Raw genomic sequence first — 18540 nt, 5'->3', positions numbered from 1 at the left:
CCCAGCTGTAAAAGTCAAGGAGTGTAAACTTTTAATATAGAAGCACTCGCTGAGGGCGTTTTATGGTGCTTGGAATCCAGCCCGTCCTCAAAATCCCGATCTGCGTAGGGGAAGGCACTTCACCAAACTGCTCTTCAGATAATTAAGGATGTACTTGATATGCTCTTGTGCACTAGAGCGCTTTGACAAGTTTATGGTCCTTCTTGGCAAGAAGTTTCTGATGTTGGTCAGTTTGTGTACTTCATGGCTTTACAGCTACTTAATAACATTCCAACAACATCAATCTACATAGGTGGGAAAAATTACAAAACTCCTGCCTCAGGCGATGACATTTTTATCTCTCTTGTTGCCTGTCAGCAAGATGCCTGAACATCTTGCACGGTTCTTCACATACAACGGAAACGCAAACGGTTGAATGTAGGACCAAATGAAGCCTTTGAGCACGAAGTAGTTTGTTTAAATATTGTTCATTTTTGTTATTTCCCTAGTTTAGAGGTTGCATGTTCTGCCACTTTATATAACATCATATAAAATAATATTTATTATTATATTTTTCATAATAAATCAAATAGTGGTAAGGGCAGGTTTATTCAGATATGGAACAAATCTAACACTTTAATATAGATAATATGTCTTTCAGATGACTGGATTTATTTATATGAACATGTCCCAGTATTACTTGAAGTATTTAATAATACATTTTTAACTTTAATTTGAAAGATGGCATTTGAGAAAATGATACAAACTAATGGGAGATTCAATAAAAATCAACTATTTACTCTACCACTTAAAGGTTTGGGGTGAGCAAGATTTTTTGAAAGAAATTAATACTTTTACTCAGCAAGGATACATTAAATTGACCAAAAGTAACAAAATAATATTGAAAATAATGTTTTCACAAACATATTAAGCAGCACAACTGTTTTCAACATTGAAAATAATAAGAAAGGTTTTTTAAGCATCAAATTAGAATATTACAATGATGTTTTGAAGGTAATTCAGAAGTAATTCAGCTTTGCCATCACAGGAATAAACTACATTTTAAAATATATTAAAATAGAAACCGTTTTTTGAAATCGTAATAATATTTCAGTGTTGCTGTTTTAATGTATTTTCATCAAATAAATGCAGCCGTGTTGAGCATAAGAGACTTCTTTCTAAAACATTTTTGTTTTTAAACTTTCTGACCCCAAACTTTTGAAGAGTTATGTAAGTTAACAGATTATTTATACATAAAGCAATATATATGAATGCAGGGCCGATTCCAAAAATATAATAATTCCATTTGCAAATCATTTCCTTGTTTAATCCACTCAGGCTTTTGTTCCAAATGCATACATACAGTAGATGAGCCAAAAACAAAATTCACATTCTTATTACACTGTGGACATGATTCTTACACACAGGGCATTACAGTTTTCATTGATAAAGCCTATAAACCACATGAAAGTCTCCAATTAAAGATAGGATTTTTGTATGAACTTTATGAACTTATTTAAGTTAAACTGTTTAGACTTAGTAGGAATGCACATTGTACCTACCAACAGACATCTATTCTTTTAATCAATGTGCAATATTCTTCTTGAATAGGTGTAATGTACTAAGGTCACATGTTTGCATGCAAAGCAGTGCCATTAGCTGAAATAAGTGCTTAATGTTCTTTTGAGAACTTTTGTACATTTTCTAAAAGTCTTTTGCATTTTTCGCTCTTTGCCTTTTCTGACAAGACATTCATAGAATGTAGGTTTCAGCCGTGTGTGCGTGTGATGTATTTTTCTACTAACTATTTGTGCTGATTCAATATGATGGTCATAGTGGATTAAGCTTTGTGACAGTGGGATGAATGTAGCTTGCAATATAATTCCGTTACTTCGAGGTTTTAGTTATGGTGTGGATAAGCCTTTTTTATTTCTCTTCAAAGCGTGTAAAAATATTGGTTTTACCTGAGTGTTATTAAAAGGGGACTCAATTACAAATGTTTTTACTTTAATCATTATTTATATATATATATATATTCAATGTGGGTACATATAATCACAAAATGAAGTCTTTGGAGATGCTATGCACCATGACTGGAGTTTGCGTGGTTGTGTTATTTTCACAGTTTCCATGATTAAGTGTGGAATGCACTTACACCTCCTCTATAGTCTCTCCTTTATGTACTTCTCTCTCTCTCTTTATGTTAGGATAGACAGACAGACAGACAGACAGACAGATAGATAGATAGATAGATAGATAGATAGATAGATAGATAGATAGATAGATAGATAGATAGATAGATAGATAGATAGATAGATAGATAGATAGATAGATAGATAGATAGATAGATAGTGACAGACAGTTACATAACACCAGATAGACAGATAGACAGATAGATAGATAGATAGATAGATAGATAGATAGATAGATAGATAGATAGATAGATAGATAGATAGATAGATAGCTTTGCCAAACTCTGAATTGGCAGGATATTTAGTGCACGAGCACTAAAACAGAGTTTGTCCGACAGCTGGTCACAAGTGTCCCCACGCCCTGGGCGGTGCCAGTTTAAGTTCAATGACAGATGACTAGTTAGTGCGATAAACTCTGGACACACAAATGTCCTCAGCGATGCATAGCAATCGGAAAGAGCATTTGTACAAAATCCTTGTCATCGGTGATTTGGGAGTAGGGAAGACCAGCATCATCAAACGGTATGTGCATCAGACGTACTCCACTAACTACAGAGCGACCATCGGGGTGGATTTTGCGCTCAAAGTTCTGAACTGGGACTCACAGACGGTCCGGCTGCAGCTGTGGGACATCGCAGGTAACAGAAAGTAGGCTATAGCAGTGTGTCAAAGCCAAGACATATCCGTGTCAGCATTTATTAAAAATATGCTGAAATGCAAAAGGTGCTTTTGTTTTTAACACATCTTAATTCGCTTGATGGAAATGTCACTAAATATTCATGTATATTTTTCCTTAAAAGCAGTTAATACGGTAACCATAGATTCAGCAAAAATGTAATAGTTACAGTTACTACAATAAAACTGAGAGGTTAGCCACAAGTGTCTTTAATAACACGACATAAACTGTAAAAATATTAGTCATTTGAATGGAAAATGGGCTACTGTAAGTTATAGGTCATAGGTTAAAAATGTATAGGACTATTTTACAAGAAATTTCAAGGTTTTATTATTAAAAGTTCAAATTTGACTACCTTATAATTATTTTTTTTCTATGTAATATAATTTAATAAGGAATAATTTAAGGTAAAATATTGTTAACGTTATCATTTTATAGGGAAAAATCGAGAAAGTTTTGTAACGTTGATAAATTATTAGTTATTTTCCCTTAAGAAAATTAACCATAGTTTTACTACAAATAAAACAAAACAAAAAACAGCAGCTAACCATGATTTTGTTACACTAACCATGGTTTAACCATGGTATTTGTAATAAAAGTATGGTTATACAAATGTTAATCATTCCGCTATAGACATGGTTACTACACTTTTACTATAGTAAAATCATGGTTAATTTTCCTAAGGGCTGGTTTTGTAAGGTGAAGATCCGTGAAACTGTAAAAAGCAGCTCTTTGTCAATATCAAATTAGTCCATTACGGCTTAACGTCGTTAATGTCAGTTGATCCTGTTCTGCGACAAAATATCCCAAACCATGAACTTGTGCTCGTTCCTGTTCGCTCCTCGCGTGTCGGGCACGCGCCGCTGAGAACTGGTTTTCCGCGTGCCCGCTTGGAAAGGTCTCTCATGTGAGCGAGATTGAGAGATGAAGCACGTGGATGAAACTGTCGGAAAATCTCGGGAAGTGTGTATTTCCAGCATTACTGTTCTCAGTCCTCGGTAAATTTCACTTTAAAACAGCACACCTGCTCGAAACATCAGCATATTTTAAAAACAAAAAGACTTTGAGAAACATAGCCAACATGGAAAACCAATGTAGTTCTTTAAGATGTTTACTTGTTTATTTAATAGGCTATATAAACGTAAGTATATACCATGGTAACTTCAGTTTGCACCAAAATAACATGGGACAGAGTTATTCTTACTACTGTAGTAATTAGTATATAGCCTTCAAACTGTAGGCTACTGTATATGAAGCTAAATCTTTCTGTCATTGTTTGTTTGTAGCCTATCACTGTAGTTGTAGTAGGTTAACTAACTGTGGTAACAATGGTACTTTAGTGTTTAGCAAATTTTAATAAATTAAATAGCAAAAACAAAAACTTTTTTGAGGAAGTCTAGTTAGGATAAGGTGTATGAGGCCTAATGCAGTACAGTAAGTCTAAACCGGACTAAGGACCTCAAGGGTTTGTTCTTCATCATTACTATACTGTTCCCGTTAGGACTGGCTTTTTGTTAAACTCTCATCCTGACATGACTCAGTAGTCATGCATCATCATAAACTCCTCGTGAGCTTCATATACACCTCATTGCTGCCCAGGAAGTCATCTGACCTACAGTTTCATGAAGTGAAACATGCTGAGTTCATTTTCCTTGTTAGAGACTAATAGTTTTCATCAAATGCATGCACATTTTGTCAAGTTAGGTGACTGTACCACTTTCTGAATGGGCATTCCCATTCAGTCATCGATAGCAGCAAAAACTCTTATTCAAATCTGAAAATTGCATTTTGTTCATAAACACATTAAGCAAAGGCAAGAATTATTTAGACTTGATTGATGATTTATTCGTTGTTCATATTTCATTGTACAACACCTGTGCAATATCTCAAACGGCCATATGGATTAACAAAACCAATACAGCATTTCTTGTTTCATGGTCCATCAAGTGCGAAGCAGACTGCTGTCAGACCCACGGAGATCAACACACATCTCCTGATTCTAATTTTGAACAAATAACAGAACAAGCTGAGAGAAACAGCTGTCCTAGGGAATGTTTTATAATGCTGGCAGCCCAGATGAGTGGCTGCATTCAGAGTCAGACAAGAGAAAGGTGCACAGATGGAATGTGCCAATTGCTGGAAAAGTCAGTCGTAACGAGCATATTCGATTGAATAAGAACAACTCCTGTTTGCTGTGGATACCGGTCAGAACGATGTGCATTGCAGGAAAGTGCATGCACAAAGAATTGTAAAGAGTCATGTGTTCTTCACCAGTAGATTCATTATACTAAATCTAATAATGATAGGTTTATTTAGCCTGCAAGCACAGGCTCTTGAATTTGAGACCATGAGCTGCTACTTAAAATATCTTACTATGTATAAGCAATTTATGCATTCAGCATAGTGTTCAAAAGTTTTTGGCCGTTTTTTTTTTTTTACTTTCTCAATAAATTAATACTTTAATTCAGTGAAAACACATTAAATTGATCGAAAGACAGTAAAGATTTTCATTTCAAATAAATGCTGTTCATTTGGTCTTTCTTTTCATCAAAGAATCCTTAAAAAACTATGAAAAAAGTACAACTGTTTATAACATAGATAACAAGAAATATTTCCATAGCACCAAATCAGCATATTAGAATAATTCCTGAAGGATCATGTGACACTGAAAATTGGAAGAGCTGAAAATGCAGCTTTTCCATCACAGGAATAGATTTTTTAAATATATTAAAACAGTTATTTAAAATTGTAATAATATTTCACAATATTACTTTTTTTTACTGTATTTTCCACCAAACAAATTCAGCTTTGGTGAACATAAGAAACTTTCAAACAAAAAAAAAAAAAATCTTACCAACCGCAAACCTTTAAATAGTAGTGGTATTTGGCTTGTTGTGTCGTGCTTTTTTCAGTTTTTTTATACCTTTTTTCTCCCTCTCGATCTGCACTGGAAGGTCAGGAGCGGTTCGGGAACATGACGCGGGTTTATTACCGGGAGGCCATGGGGGCGTTCATTGTTTTTGATGTTTCCAGACCCACCACGTTTGAGGCTGTCTCCAAATGGAAGGAGGATCTGGACTCAAAATTAACACTTTCAAATGGCCAGAGTATCGCCACAGTGCTCCTGGCTAATAAGTGCGACCAAAATAGAGACTTTCTGACTAACAACAGCCTGAAGATGGACCAGTACTGCAAAGAGAATGGATTTGTGGGCTGGTTTGAGACATCTGCTAAGGTAAGGCATAAGATTTTGGTATGATTTTAGATGAAGCAACAGTAATGACAGAGAATATTTGTCTATTGACCTATAGTACCATAGTATAGTGATGGTTTCAGATGCTAATACCATGGTAAATTGATATGCCATTGTAGTATATTCTCTAATTAGTGCATTCATGTAGGAATTAAACTAAAAAGACATGGTATCAAGGTAATACTGTGTTTTGTTTGTTTGATTTTTATATGCACACTTGTATTATTTGGAGTGCCATGTAAATTCCTTGGTATGTAAATATAGTAATCATTTATAGAGAGATCTTAGATTTTAAACGGACACCTATTGTCTAATAAATTTGTTCCGCAGCTAAAAGTGTTGGGAGAGTTTGTTTGTAGCCGATCACTATCAGGATTATTTTGTTTGTCGTGTGATCTCAACATGGTAGCTACCACTAGCAAGGACCACCTATATGTATAATAAAATGGCTGTTCTATCCCACTGACAGCGGTCTAATAAATATCTTTTGACAGAACTTGTATTGTCAGAGCCTTTAGTGCTTGATTAAAGCTTCTGATTGAAGGTTATTAATATTTGCATGCTAATTAGACCTGCCACGCACATGCAGAGCAGTTGCTAAGGGGGAACGGGAGAATGGACTGTTGGTACATCGGGACGCTCTCATTAAATCCAATAGAGAGGTTTCAAAGGGATTTATTTATTTATATATTTCAGCACTTCTATCCATTCATCCTTAATGAACTGTCCAAGCAGACTTAAATTAACCTCCATCTAGTAGCATTTTTATGGTTTTAATAATTCATTACTGTTCACAGGTCAAGTTCAATGGCGTCTTATTTCCAAATGATCAAATCAAACTATCTGAAACCTGGTTGTCTAAAAAATGTTTCATGTATGTTCCTTCTCTCTAACTTTTAGGAAAACATCAACATTAATGAAGCTGCCAACTTCCTTGTGAAACACATAATTGCCACTGAGAATGATATCTTGAAATCAGTGGTTCCAGATACCATCTCTCCTCAGCTCCACACTGATAAAGAAATGACCTGTTCTGCATGTTTCAAACCCTGAGAAGGTGGCAGCAATCTATGGCAGCAGTATTGGTGGTCCTTGGACTGAAGAGGATGACCTTCACACCCTGGTGGTCAACCAGTGATGAGCCGCAACCACCACAGAGATCTGTCCGTTAGTTACAGCATTAAACTACAGACACTTTGAGCTTGCACACAGAGTAAATGTATTTATGTTTGAAGCTGCACTTTCATTTTTTGGTCTTTTTGTGTTATTTATGTCTAACAAAACCTGGGGAGTTCTGGACTGGCACGCTTGACTGAACAAGATGAGAGATTATAGAACATCTTCCTGACCGACACAGACAGCTGATTATGTTTTCAGAAACAGAAAGGTTTTATCAGTATGTACATCAAAATATAGTTACTATTTCTGGTGGACTGAGTTTTAATAACCCCAGTGTTATTTGAAAAATAACATTATACTTTTTGGACTGTCTTTAATGTGCAACACCCTTGTCAAGATACTTTCAGAAGTGATTTGCTTCTGCATTTCAGCTATATTTCTGATCTAATGTCACTAAACATTTTAAAGATGTGTTACGTTTGGGTTATGCATTTTCACTTTTGAAACAGGCGGTTATTTGCTACTTGCTAATTGGTGGCAGGTAGTGTTAGTGGGAGGGAAATATTCACTCTAGAGAGCATTTGAGTGGACAAAATTCAGTCAGTCAGTAGGAGTCATCAATATTGTGCTTTGGTTTACTCATAAGAGACAGCAGTTGATTTTAAAAGCTGTTTATTTCATTTTAATTTTTAAATAAATTTATTTTTAATTTTGTGAAAGTTGCCATGAAAATTCACATATTTTCTAAATGCATTGATCTTATTATGAACAATTCATCCATGCAAATTTTTAATTTAAATATTCAGTCTGCCTTCATCCAGTCAACAACCAATGGACAGGGCATTTAACCAGCATTAAAACCAGTTTACTATGATATTCTATAGTATGCATATTTTACCATATTGACAGTGTTAAAGGACTGTCATGCTAAGATAAATACTACTTTACGGGCTTTTTGTGGTTTTAATTTACAGGATATGAACATGCATTCTGCAATAACACCTATTTATAATTAAAGTGAAATGTCTCTTAATTGTTTGCACTAAACCAATTTCTCAAACTATATCTGAAAAAGAGAGCTGCCAACCTCTTCCCTCATCCGCTCTGTCTCCTTGAACATCCTGGCACTTCTTATCTACTACCATCCTTCCATTTTCATCCCTCTCCTATTTCACTCTCTGCATCTCACATCTCCTTTGCAGTGATTCACTGTATGACTCATTGACATTATATAAATCTCCCATGATTCCCTACATCACCATGTGCTTTATTCAAATCCTTTAATGTGTATATTGATCTACTGCCTTTCCATATCCATCTGGACCTGCTGCAAACACTGAGTTTTTATTCTCATATATTATATGTCTGTGTGGGAGGTGTTGTGTTATGGGATTGTATTGTATCGTTGAATATGTATCCGTGAGTTATTTCATCAAGATATGAAAGTCTGTTTTGTTTTGTAAGATTTTGCAATATAATGTAACAAAGAAACATTTTTATGCTATGGCAAATATTCAATGAAAAATGTGCATATAATGTGTACATTTAGAGTAGCTTAATAAAATAAAATCCTTTGTTTTGTTGACTGACTTCATTCTTGCAGGATTAGCACTACTAATATAACAGTTATCATCACCAATTATATTTAAATGGGTGTATAACAACATAAACGTGATCTCTCAGGTGGGATAACGGACTGTGGGAAGGCTAGACAAATAACAGCCTTGTAGTTCTTTCTACAACTATATTCTACTCTGTTATCACCATGACAACTGCATGCCACTTTTTTTTGCCTCTGCAGGCTATATCTTTGTGTTTTGATTCCTTATAGAGCACGAGGAGGCACTTCATACCAGCTTCCTGGAAATCTGCTCTACTGAAACACTTATAGATGCCCAAAATTTAGAGAATTCACTTAGAACACACTGATTTAATTAATAATGTGCCTAGCTCTCACTTTTTTTTTCTTTTTTTTTTTAAACATGCGTTCAGAATGAGGCTCAAATAAGTGTGTTTTGTTTATTTGTGCTGCACAAGGTGTTCATGGATGAGGAAAACAGTGATATGAGAACCTCTGTGTCCTATTAATGGACTACATGCATCTGCTTTTCTCACAGGAATTACATTTGACTACCACAGATTGCTGGAAAAACGCATAGGCCTGCCTCCTGCTCATAGTCATATGAGTGCCATTACTCTCCACATAAGAGCTTGAGCAAGAAGAGAGAGAGAGAGAGTGAGATGAAAAGTAAGGTTCTCATTCTCAAACTAGCCTGAGATATTCTAAACATGTCGTTTTTCTCTCCAAACTGGCGAGTTATTTGGTTGCTGTTATTTGGGCTGTTAGTCACGATGATGCATTTATTCTGAAAGTAAAACTCCTGAAAAAAAATGTCCTGGAACAAGGTCACCCTGACTGGCTGCAGTGGCTGGGCATATTCATAAGTCTACAAAAAAAAAAAAACAGAGGAAGAAGAAGAAAAAAGAAATTCTGTCAATTGTGCATATTTGATTAATTTTTGGACAGTTTAGTGTTCTGAAGTTATAAGTAAAATGTATTTATATAGCACCTTTCACAGACAAGGAGTCACAATGTGCTTTACAATAAACGATTAAAATCAAAAGAAGATAAAGTACCAGCTGTACAAATACCACCAAATATCACAAAAATGTGCTTCCAGACCATATTGTTAGTTAAAAGCTTATCCAAAAAAGATATGTCTTTAGTTGTTTTTTAAAAGTTTCAACAGAACACATAGTTCTCAATGACAAGGGGAGAGAGTTCCAAAGCCTTGGAGCCATGACACAAAAAGCACAGTCATCCCTTGTCTTAAGACGTGTTCTGGGAATAGTTAAAAGGTCTATGTCAGAAGACCTCAAAGACCGGCCAGGAGAGTGTGCATGTAATAGATCATGGTTATAAGAAGGTGCCTGACCATGCAGGGCTCTATAAGTAATGACCAAATGTTTAAAATGCACTCTAAAACCAATGGGAAGCCAATGAAGGGCCTTAAGCACAGGGGTAATGTGCGACCTCCTTGTGGTCCTAGTCAAAAGCCTTGCAGCCGCGTTTTGTACAACTTGTAATCGATCCATAGAAGATTTGTTCAAACAAGTGTACAGAATATTGCTAACCGTGCAGACATAAATGCATGAACAAGCATCTCCATCTCTTTTTTTGAAACCATAGGTCTGATCTTCGCAATGTTCCTAAGATGGAAAAAACATGAACGAACTACAGATTTTACATGACTGTTCAAACACATGGACCTGTCAAAAATTACACCCAGATTCTGAAGTTATAACAACTCATATGTCAAAAACGTCTCGTTGCACCAAGGAGCAAAACAGGGGAGTTGGGGTTGGTTGTTAATGGAGGGTGACTTAGATGACTCTGTTTTAATTTATAAACCAAAAAGATTCATTCAGAAGCCTTTACGCAAAGCGCTTTGTTTGTTGTTGCTTTAGTAGGCCAGTATTTTTCCGTTATGAACACAAAATGAGTCACTGAATCAAGCTTCTCTACTTAATGTAATTATAATTGAGTATGACAATTAGCCTAAATCATGAGGCTCCAAATCCCATTCACACTCAAAAAACAGTGTGACTCGTTTAGTGAATCGGGTGTAGCTATTGGTTAAGTAACTCAGTCACTTTTTTTAATAATGTTAAAATTGTTTAATATTTACAAATTAGATTTTGTACTTATCAACTGCTTGACAGATTACTTATCGCTGGAATCTTATAGTGTTATTTACGTAGGCTATAGCTAGCACACGTACGTCTGCAAGATGTCTGTTAAAGATCACTTGATCTGGAAAGCATCTGCTGTTTACAAAAATCTGACAGATGTCTGTAAGATGTCCGTTTTACATACATTCTAAATCATAAACATCTTAAAGACAACTAATAGACATTTATTTGACATCTGATAGGAAACGTCCTATAGACGTAGCCTAGGCCTAATGCAGATGTCAAATAGACGTCTCCATGAACAGTGAAAATGAAAATACCTTATCAAGGTAATTCTACTAAAGAAGAAATTTTACTCTAAATAGGCAACAATAATAATTGCGCTGTTTAAGTCGTAAAACGTTACATTTGAAGTCCTTCCCAAACATTTAGCCTGCCTAAAATAGTTCCTTTCGTTATTACAGTGATTTCAACAGCAGAATATCATGCTAAAATAATTTATGCACAGGAACTAGCTTTGGAGGCAGACTGCTCATTATAAGTTTTGGATTCCAGCGAGTGAGCGAATGAGAAGGATTGTGGGTGAGAGAAAACGAGTGAATGTGACGGAGGGAGTGAGGGTGTTACTCCTCTCTAACTGTGACAGACACCAGCTGCAGATTCCTCCTCAGCACTTCATCAAAAACAGTCTAATTAAACAGCCGAATTAATTTGCTGAAACATCCCCATGCCTTTGTCGATTTCTGCAACTCTCGCAGATACGTAGAGATAAAGATGAAAGCAGAAAATCGAGTCGGAAGGGTGAAATTTTGCACATCCTGCACAGGACGTTTTTAGATCAAACAAGATGTTTAATGACATAATTGGCATTTGGGTGGTGCTATTGAAATAGAATAGAGGAGCTTTAAATGTGGCGTTTATGGGGGAGTGGACATTTGCATGGCTACCTATGTTTATTAAAAGCTCTATGCGCTTCTCTTGAGCTCTCTGAACACTTCACATTAGCTTTGCAAGAGAGAGCATCCCACACACAGACACCCACACAGCCTGACACAGCCGCTGAATCTCTCTCATATAGAGCAACATTCACTCACTCACTCACACATACACACCCAAACGGTTAGATGGAGATGAGCACACATAAACATCCTCCCACTCACATACTTTGCATTGTTCAGACTTATAGCAATAGAAATAGCCCTTTCTTTCTCATGACTTTTCCCCATACTGTGGCAAAACCGTGTATAGGACATGATGTACTCAAAGGCACTTCAAGGATTGTGATAGTACTGCCATGATACATCCAAAGAAATAATGCACTGCTAAAATAAACATGGTAGCTATTATGATGCCAAAAAAAAAACATTACTAGTGTTTTTGTTTGTGATTTGTCTCAGTTCTCCGCATTCATGTAGTGCTTCAGCCTGAAAATAAGATTTTGATGTGCTTATATTACATAAGGAACAGATTAGATTAGAGCAGATTAGAGCAGATTACTGGATATTGGACCAGACTAAACATCAAGCAAGATTTTCCAACAAAAAAATCAAGATTTAAAAATGCTGAAGCAAGTTTTGTGGTAGAAGAAAAAGAATAAATTAATAAATATTGCATATAAAAAGACAATGGGCAGTACAGGCCCTAAAACATCTTTCACAATTCTTGAGAAAAAAAAATAGGTAACAATAACGATACTGTCACAACACACGTAGGAGCCAGGAATGAGGAGGCAAGGAGCTTCTTCAAAAGACTCAGGGATCGCTGGAGATACAGATAAACACTGAATCACGATCAGACTGGACACAGAGGCAGAGAAACACAGGGTGAAGGGGAGACTAAACTAGATCATTAATAACACAAGTGGGGACTAACAAACTAATGATGACATGAAACGAGGACAGGAACGGGAAGACCAAATATGGGCAAAATATGTTAAAATAGAATACATTATGTTATTACATATTATTAATAATATCAAATATATATATGTGACCCTGGACCACAAAACCAGTCTTAAGTCGCTGGGGTATATTTGTAGCAATAGCCAACAATACATTGTATAGGTCAAAATTATCCATTTTTCTTTTATGCCAAAAATTATTAGGATATTAAGTAAAGCTCATGTTCCATGAAGATATTTTGTAAATTTCTTACTGTAAATATTGCTAAGAACTTCATTTGGACAATTTTAAAGGCGATTTTCTCAATATTTAGATTTTTTTGCACACTCAGGTTCCAGATTTTCAAATAGTTGTATCTCAGACAAATATTGTCATATCCTAACAAACCATACATCAATGGAAAGCTTATTTATTCAGCTTTCAGATATTGTATAAATCTCAATTTAAAAAAATTGACACTTAACACTGGTTTTGTGGTCCAGGGTCACACACACACAAATATGTGTAAAAATAGAGATATCTTGCCTTTAAAAATGGCAATATGTGCATGGACACAGCAGTTTCTAAAATGTCTCTCTCACTTCTTGAAGTACATTTATATCTGGAGTGCCATCCATCTGGTAGTCAGTAGTGCAATTCAAACCACTCACACAGTGAGAGGAAAAATGTTGACAGACAGAGAGATAAAGATAGGTAAAAGATTAAAACTAACAGAAAGAGAACACATATCCAACTGTAGTTCATCTCGTGTCCCGATCTTATCAGTCAGTGTCACAGCAAATGTGAGAAAATAGACTGTTTCACAGGAGGTTTCATGGACGGAGAAACTTTGTGTGTGAGAAACTATAGAAAGATATCATATTTAGAATAGCATTCCATCACACACTATTTTTGCTGTATGCAGTGCACTATGTACTACATGTTCTATATGCATACAAAACTTGGATGATCTTGCACATTTGCTAAAATCTGAACATCGCATGGAATACTAAAACCCACAATGCAATCTAAATTAACCAATGTCAATTTTCATTGATCTATTATTTGTTCATACTGCCAAAAATGTCATTTTTATACAAACTGTTGTACAAATAAAGAACAACCATAATTATCATGATAATGCATATGATACATCTTGACACTACTCAATGACTTAAACACAATGTTCATGTGACAGCAATGTAGCAATGTATTATTTTATCACAATTCAAACTATTCTTAAAGAGTAGTCAGTAGTACACTGTGCAGTATGCAGTCCTCCTCCATTCTATACAGACCCTTTGCAAAAACCCACCCTCCTTAGTTACTGTTGCTAAGTCCGACAAGCCATGCTGCTCTCACGGCGCACATCATGTTCTCTCACAATAAAAAAGACCGCGGAGCAAAGAAGAAACTGACAACATGCCGACAGACAAGACAGAGCAGGTTACTTCTGGTATGAAGCAAAATACAAAAGTAATGTCCACACACTGCTATAACTGCTCCATAAAATTTTTTATTACAACGTTTCAACCATCAGATCTTCATGCCTTTTTTGCATTTTTTACTTCTGGTATGAAACAAAGTCTTAGCTTTCAAATTTGGTAATTTTTTAAAGAAATTCAAACAATAAATGCCATCTTGTGGCTCTAATGTAATGTGTCGTGACAGATAGCTGTAGCGCTTCGGTTCAAGCGGCACACGTAAACCGATCGTCTTTTCATATTTACTTAAAGTATGTTAAACATGAAAGAAGATCAGAATGTATTTTATTTCAACCACAGAAAGACGCCATGTTAATCTACTCTCCTGTCTCATTTGTTTGTCGGACAAAATGACAATTTCAGTGTTATGATTGGTCAGAACGCCTGTCAATCAAATTCCACGCGAAGGGACAATTTGCACTACTTGCACTGCTCTAATAGGAATATGATATTTGATCATTGTTTAATGTTTGTTTGTGGTCTCTCTTGTTGGATCAGCTGAGATTAAATTATAACAGACACAAGAGCTCATTTACTTTTAAAAAGATGCTTTGATCTATGAACTTCATAACACTTGGCTATCCAGATGTATGAGAGCTGTGTGGGTTTAGGTGTTTAAGAAGAGCCAGATATTGTGCATTATGATGCCCATTCTCTTCTTTTCTCAGACGGTTTCTCTGTAAAGTAGTTAATCGCTTTGACTGGTATTAGCAAGAAAAACACATTGACCTAGTTAGTGGGTAGATGTGAGCAGGGTTGATGGCTTAAAAATGCTTTTTAAAGAAATTCATTCTTTAAAGAGATTCAACTTAGACTTCCAGTGTTTACTCCATTATCAGGGTTATCAACAGGATTTTCTGATAACTAACATTAATTAATTAATTAATTACATGATATTCTTTTACTTGACTCAGAAAGCAACCACCTAGCAACAACCCTAGCTACCGCTCAAAACAACCTAGCAACCACTTTGCAACCCAAGCAATTGGACAGTAACCTTAGCAGCCACTCACAACCTCAACAACCATATAGTAACCATAAAATCCACCCAGAACATCCTAGCAAACCTAGTAACCACATAGCGACTCTAGAATCCACTCAGAGCAACCATATACAACCACACTGACAGCTGCATGACAACCCTAGAATCCACAAAGAACTTCCTAGCAACCACATAGCAACCCCAGCAACCACTCACAACACCCTAATAATTGCATAGTAACCTCAGAATCCACCAGGAACTGCATAACAAACCTAGCATTCGATCACAACACATTAGCAACCACATAGCGACTCTAGAACTCACTCAGAACAACCATATACAAACACTAGCAACCACAAAGAACACCCTAGCAACCACTCATACCACCCTAACAACTGCATAGCAACTATAGAATCAACCCAGAATGTCCTAGAAACATAAGAGCAACCCTGGCAACCACTTAGAACGTCCTAGCAACAATATAGCAACTCTAGCATTTGACCACAACACCTTAGTAACCACATTGTGACCCTAGAAACCACTTAGAATACCTTAGCAACCACATAGCGACTCTAGAACCATCTCAGAAAACCCTAGCCATCCCACCAGTGGCTCATAACACCCTAACAACTGCATAGCAACCCTAGAATCCACGCAGAACATCCTAGCAAACTAAAACCAACCATAGCAACCACATAATAACCCCACTATTTGACCACAACTCATTAGCAACCACATAGTGACTCTAGAATCCACTCAGAAAAACTATATACAAACCCTAGCAACCACACAGAACACACTGGCAACAGCATGGCAATCCTAGAATCCACTCAGAACACCCTAGCAACCACCCACAAACCATTTTTTCAGAAAATCTATAAATCTAGTACAATCTCCAAATGCGTCAAAATGTCAATCTTCTCATAAACTTGGTGAGTCACTCCTATTGCGTAAATGACTGTAGTTTAATTTTCTGTTTAAAGATGAGGAGGAAATGAATGGAGTCATGATGCAGGTTGTGTCTGTTATTGGATCAACTTTCAGGAGTATTTCAGGAAACAATGAAAACACTTCCTGTCTGCTGTCTGAAGTGACAGGCGTTTGACAGCCCTCTAAATGTATGTCAGTCAAAACACGCTGCTAACACAAAGTGCAGTGCTGGAGGATGTGTGGTGACATCAGTCAAGCGCTCAGAGCACAGGACTTGATTGAAGACCTAATCTTTATTGCTGAAGTGTGTGACATGCCTCTGTTTTCCTGAATGAGATCTATCAGTGTTAGGTAAGCCCTTCAAAATATACTTCAAAGATTATATATCCTTTGTTAGTTCGGAAAAAAAGACAGATTTGGTTTCAAAATGATGCTTCATATTTTGAATCTCATTGATCATTTTCAATCCAACAGAGTTGCAGGGATCTCTATTGTGTGCCGTTTTCTTCAATCGACAGGTCTCTCATTTCCTTTAGGCAAGACTAGCACACCTCCTTCCATCATTAAGTGGGACATTTGAAATAGACCCCAGAGTGGACTCTCAACGGACTAGAGTGAATCAAGAGCAGCCAGTGCTCAATATAGAATATAGATTCATGTGAAATGAGGTACAGATGGTACAGTATGCCTGCACACGCAGTCAGAGCTCAGAGAGCACATCTGTCCAATATAGGCTGCCTGTTGAGAATTACAACAGCTCTTGAGGCCAGTCTGCTCTGCATGTACTACTAGATTAAGGGAAGAATGTCTGTAGTAAAAAAATAAATAAAACTGAACTTGCTATATAAACTGCAACCTGAAATAATAAAATGATCTAAACCTGGTGGCATTGTTGTTTTTGTTAACTAAAAACTATTAAAAATTATTGTATTGCATTGTAAAAACTTAAATGACAATTGGCAACTAAATAAATATATTAAATAAATTATGAATATGTTAAAAATTAAAATAAAACTGAAATACTTTTTCTACTAAACTAAGTACTAAACTTACTAAAACTCAAATAAATATGAATTAAAGATAAATACAAATTTGAAAAAATCAAATTAAAAAATAAAATCAAATTACTAAAACAAAATAAATCAATATTAAAAATAAATGCCAATTCAAAATATTAACAAATACCATAGCATTAATAATACTCAAATTATTAGGTGGCCAGGCAGACCATTTATTTTCTGGAAACCAATTAATTAATTAAAATAAAATAAAACTATAAATAAATAATATTTTTATATTGATTGCATTTTATTTTAATTATTTTATTAATTATTTAATATTTTATATATAATCAAATTTAAACAAATTTACCAAAAAATGAAGCCATAGCAACAAATATCCCCATTGATTTGCACAGGCTATGATAGCTTTTGCTATGTTTTTACATAATGCATGGTTAATTAAAAGGCTCATATTTCTGGACCCATAAATGAACAAAATGTTTGATTTAAAGGATATTTTTGTTAACCTTTGTGTGACAAAATTGTTTTACTCTGTTGCCACCATTAAATGTCCAGTGTAAAATCCAGGTCCTGCAGCAAAACTAGCCTAAAGCCCATGATTGTGAACCCGAGACAGTAAGACTACAGTCAGACCCAAGTGACCAAGAAAAGAGCAGCTTTTTCCACAAAACACAATAACAGTGTCATGGCCAGAGATAATGCCCTATATTGGCTGCTCTGGTGACTCACTGGCTCCAATAAGCTCATTCCTGTCTGCCTCGGCCTCTTCATCCACTCCATGGCACCAGACAAAGTCAGTGGGGGTGACATTCTGTCCTAGATTTTATGGTTATGTTGCAGGTTTATGAGGTCCATTCAGCGGAAATGTGTGATGTTTAACTCTGTTTAGGTTGCTGAGGGATCAGAAGACAGCTAAAATGACTCAGTCTGCATCCAAACGGTTATGAGAGAAACAAGAACCGTCTGCAGTTTAGGTTTAGTGGATTCTGCATATAGAGCAGAGGTGTAGAAATCAGCTCTTTCCTGTAATTAGACAGAACACCAGTGAATGAGAGAGGACATAATGTGTCCCGTTCTGTTCTGTTTGGCACTCTTGGGCCTTGCCCTCCAGACATGTCTAATAGGAAGAGAGTGTAATTAAAAGAGAGAAAGAATGAATTTGGAAGTCTCTGAGATGAACAAGCTACGGAGAGCTGATCAAATATTTAGTAGTGATGAGGTGAGCAGTGATTGAAAGCGTTTGCCTTTTGATTCATTCACAATATTTTTCTCAAAGTTTGCAGCTTCATAAGAGATACTAAAAGCTAAAAGTGTTTTCAAACTTGATCAA

General features: G+C 35.9%; 1 protein-coding gene across 1 annotated transcript; it reads left to right on the top strand.

The window, feature by feature from the left end:
* Window positions 1-2558: 2558 nt before the first annotated feature.
* Window positions 2559-8802, top strand: LOC306866189 (ras-related protein Rab-38-like). Its single transcript, XM_079411272.1, has 3 exons — window positions 2559-2809; window positions 5802-6082; window positions 7001-8802. Exons 1-3 carry the CDS (start codon window positions 2599-2601, stop codon window positions 7151-7153), a joined length of 645 nt encoding a protein of 214 aa, XP_079267398.1. The 5' UTR covers window positions 2559-2598; the 3' UTR covers window positions 7154-8802.
* Window positions 8803-18540: the final 9738 nt, after the last annotated feature.

This window comes from Barbus barbus (assembly GCF_936440315.1).
Source record: "Barbus barbus genome assembly, chromosome: 47".
Taxonomy (NCBI): domain Eukaryota; kingdom Metazoa; phylum Chordata; class Actinopteri; order Cypriniformes; family Cyprinidae; genus Barbus; species Barbus barbus.
Note: the sequence above shows the minus strand (reverse complement) of the source record. Positions and strands in the feature narration are given on the sequence as shown.

Coding starts and splice junctions, on each gene's coding strand:
- LOC306866189 (XM_079411272.1), top strand. CDS start 2,599: ATGTCCTCAGCGATGCATAGCAATCGGAAAGAGCATTTGTACAAAATC. Junction 2,810..5,801: donor GCAGCTGTGGGACATCGCAG/GTAACAGAAAGT, acceptor CTGCACTGGAAG/GTCAGGAGCGGTTCGGGAAC. Junction 6,083..7,000: donor GGTTTGAGACATCTGCTAAG/GTAAGGCATAAG, acceptor TCTAACTTTTAG/GAAAACATCAACATTAATGA.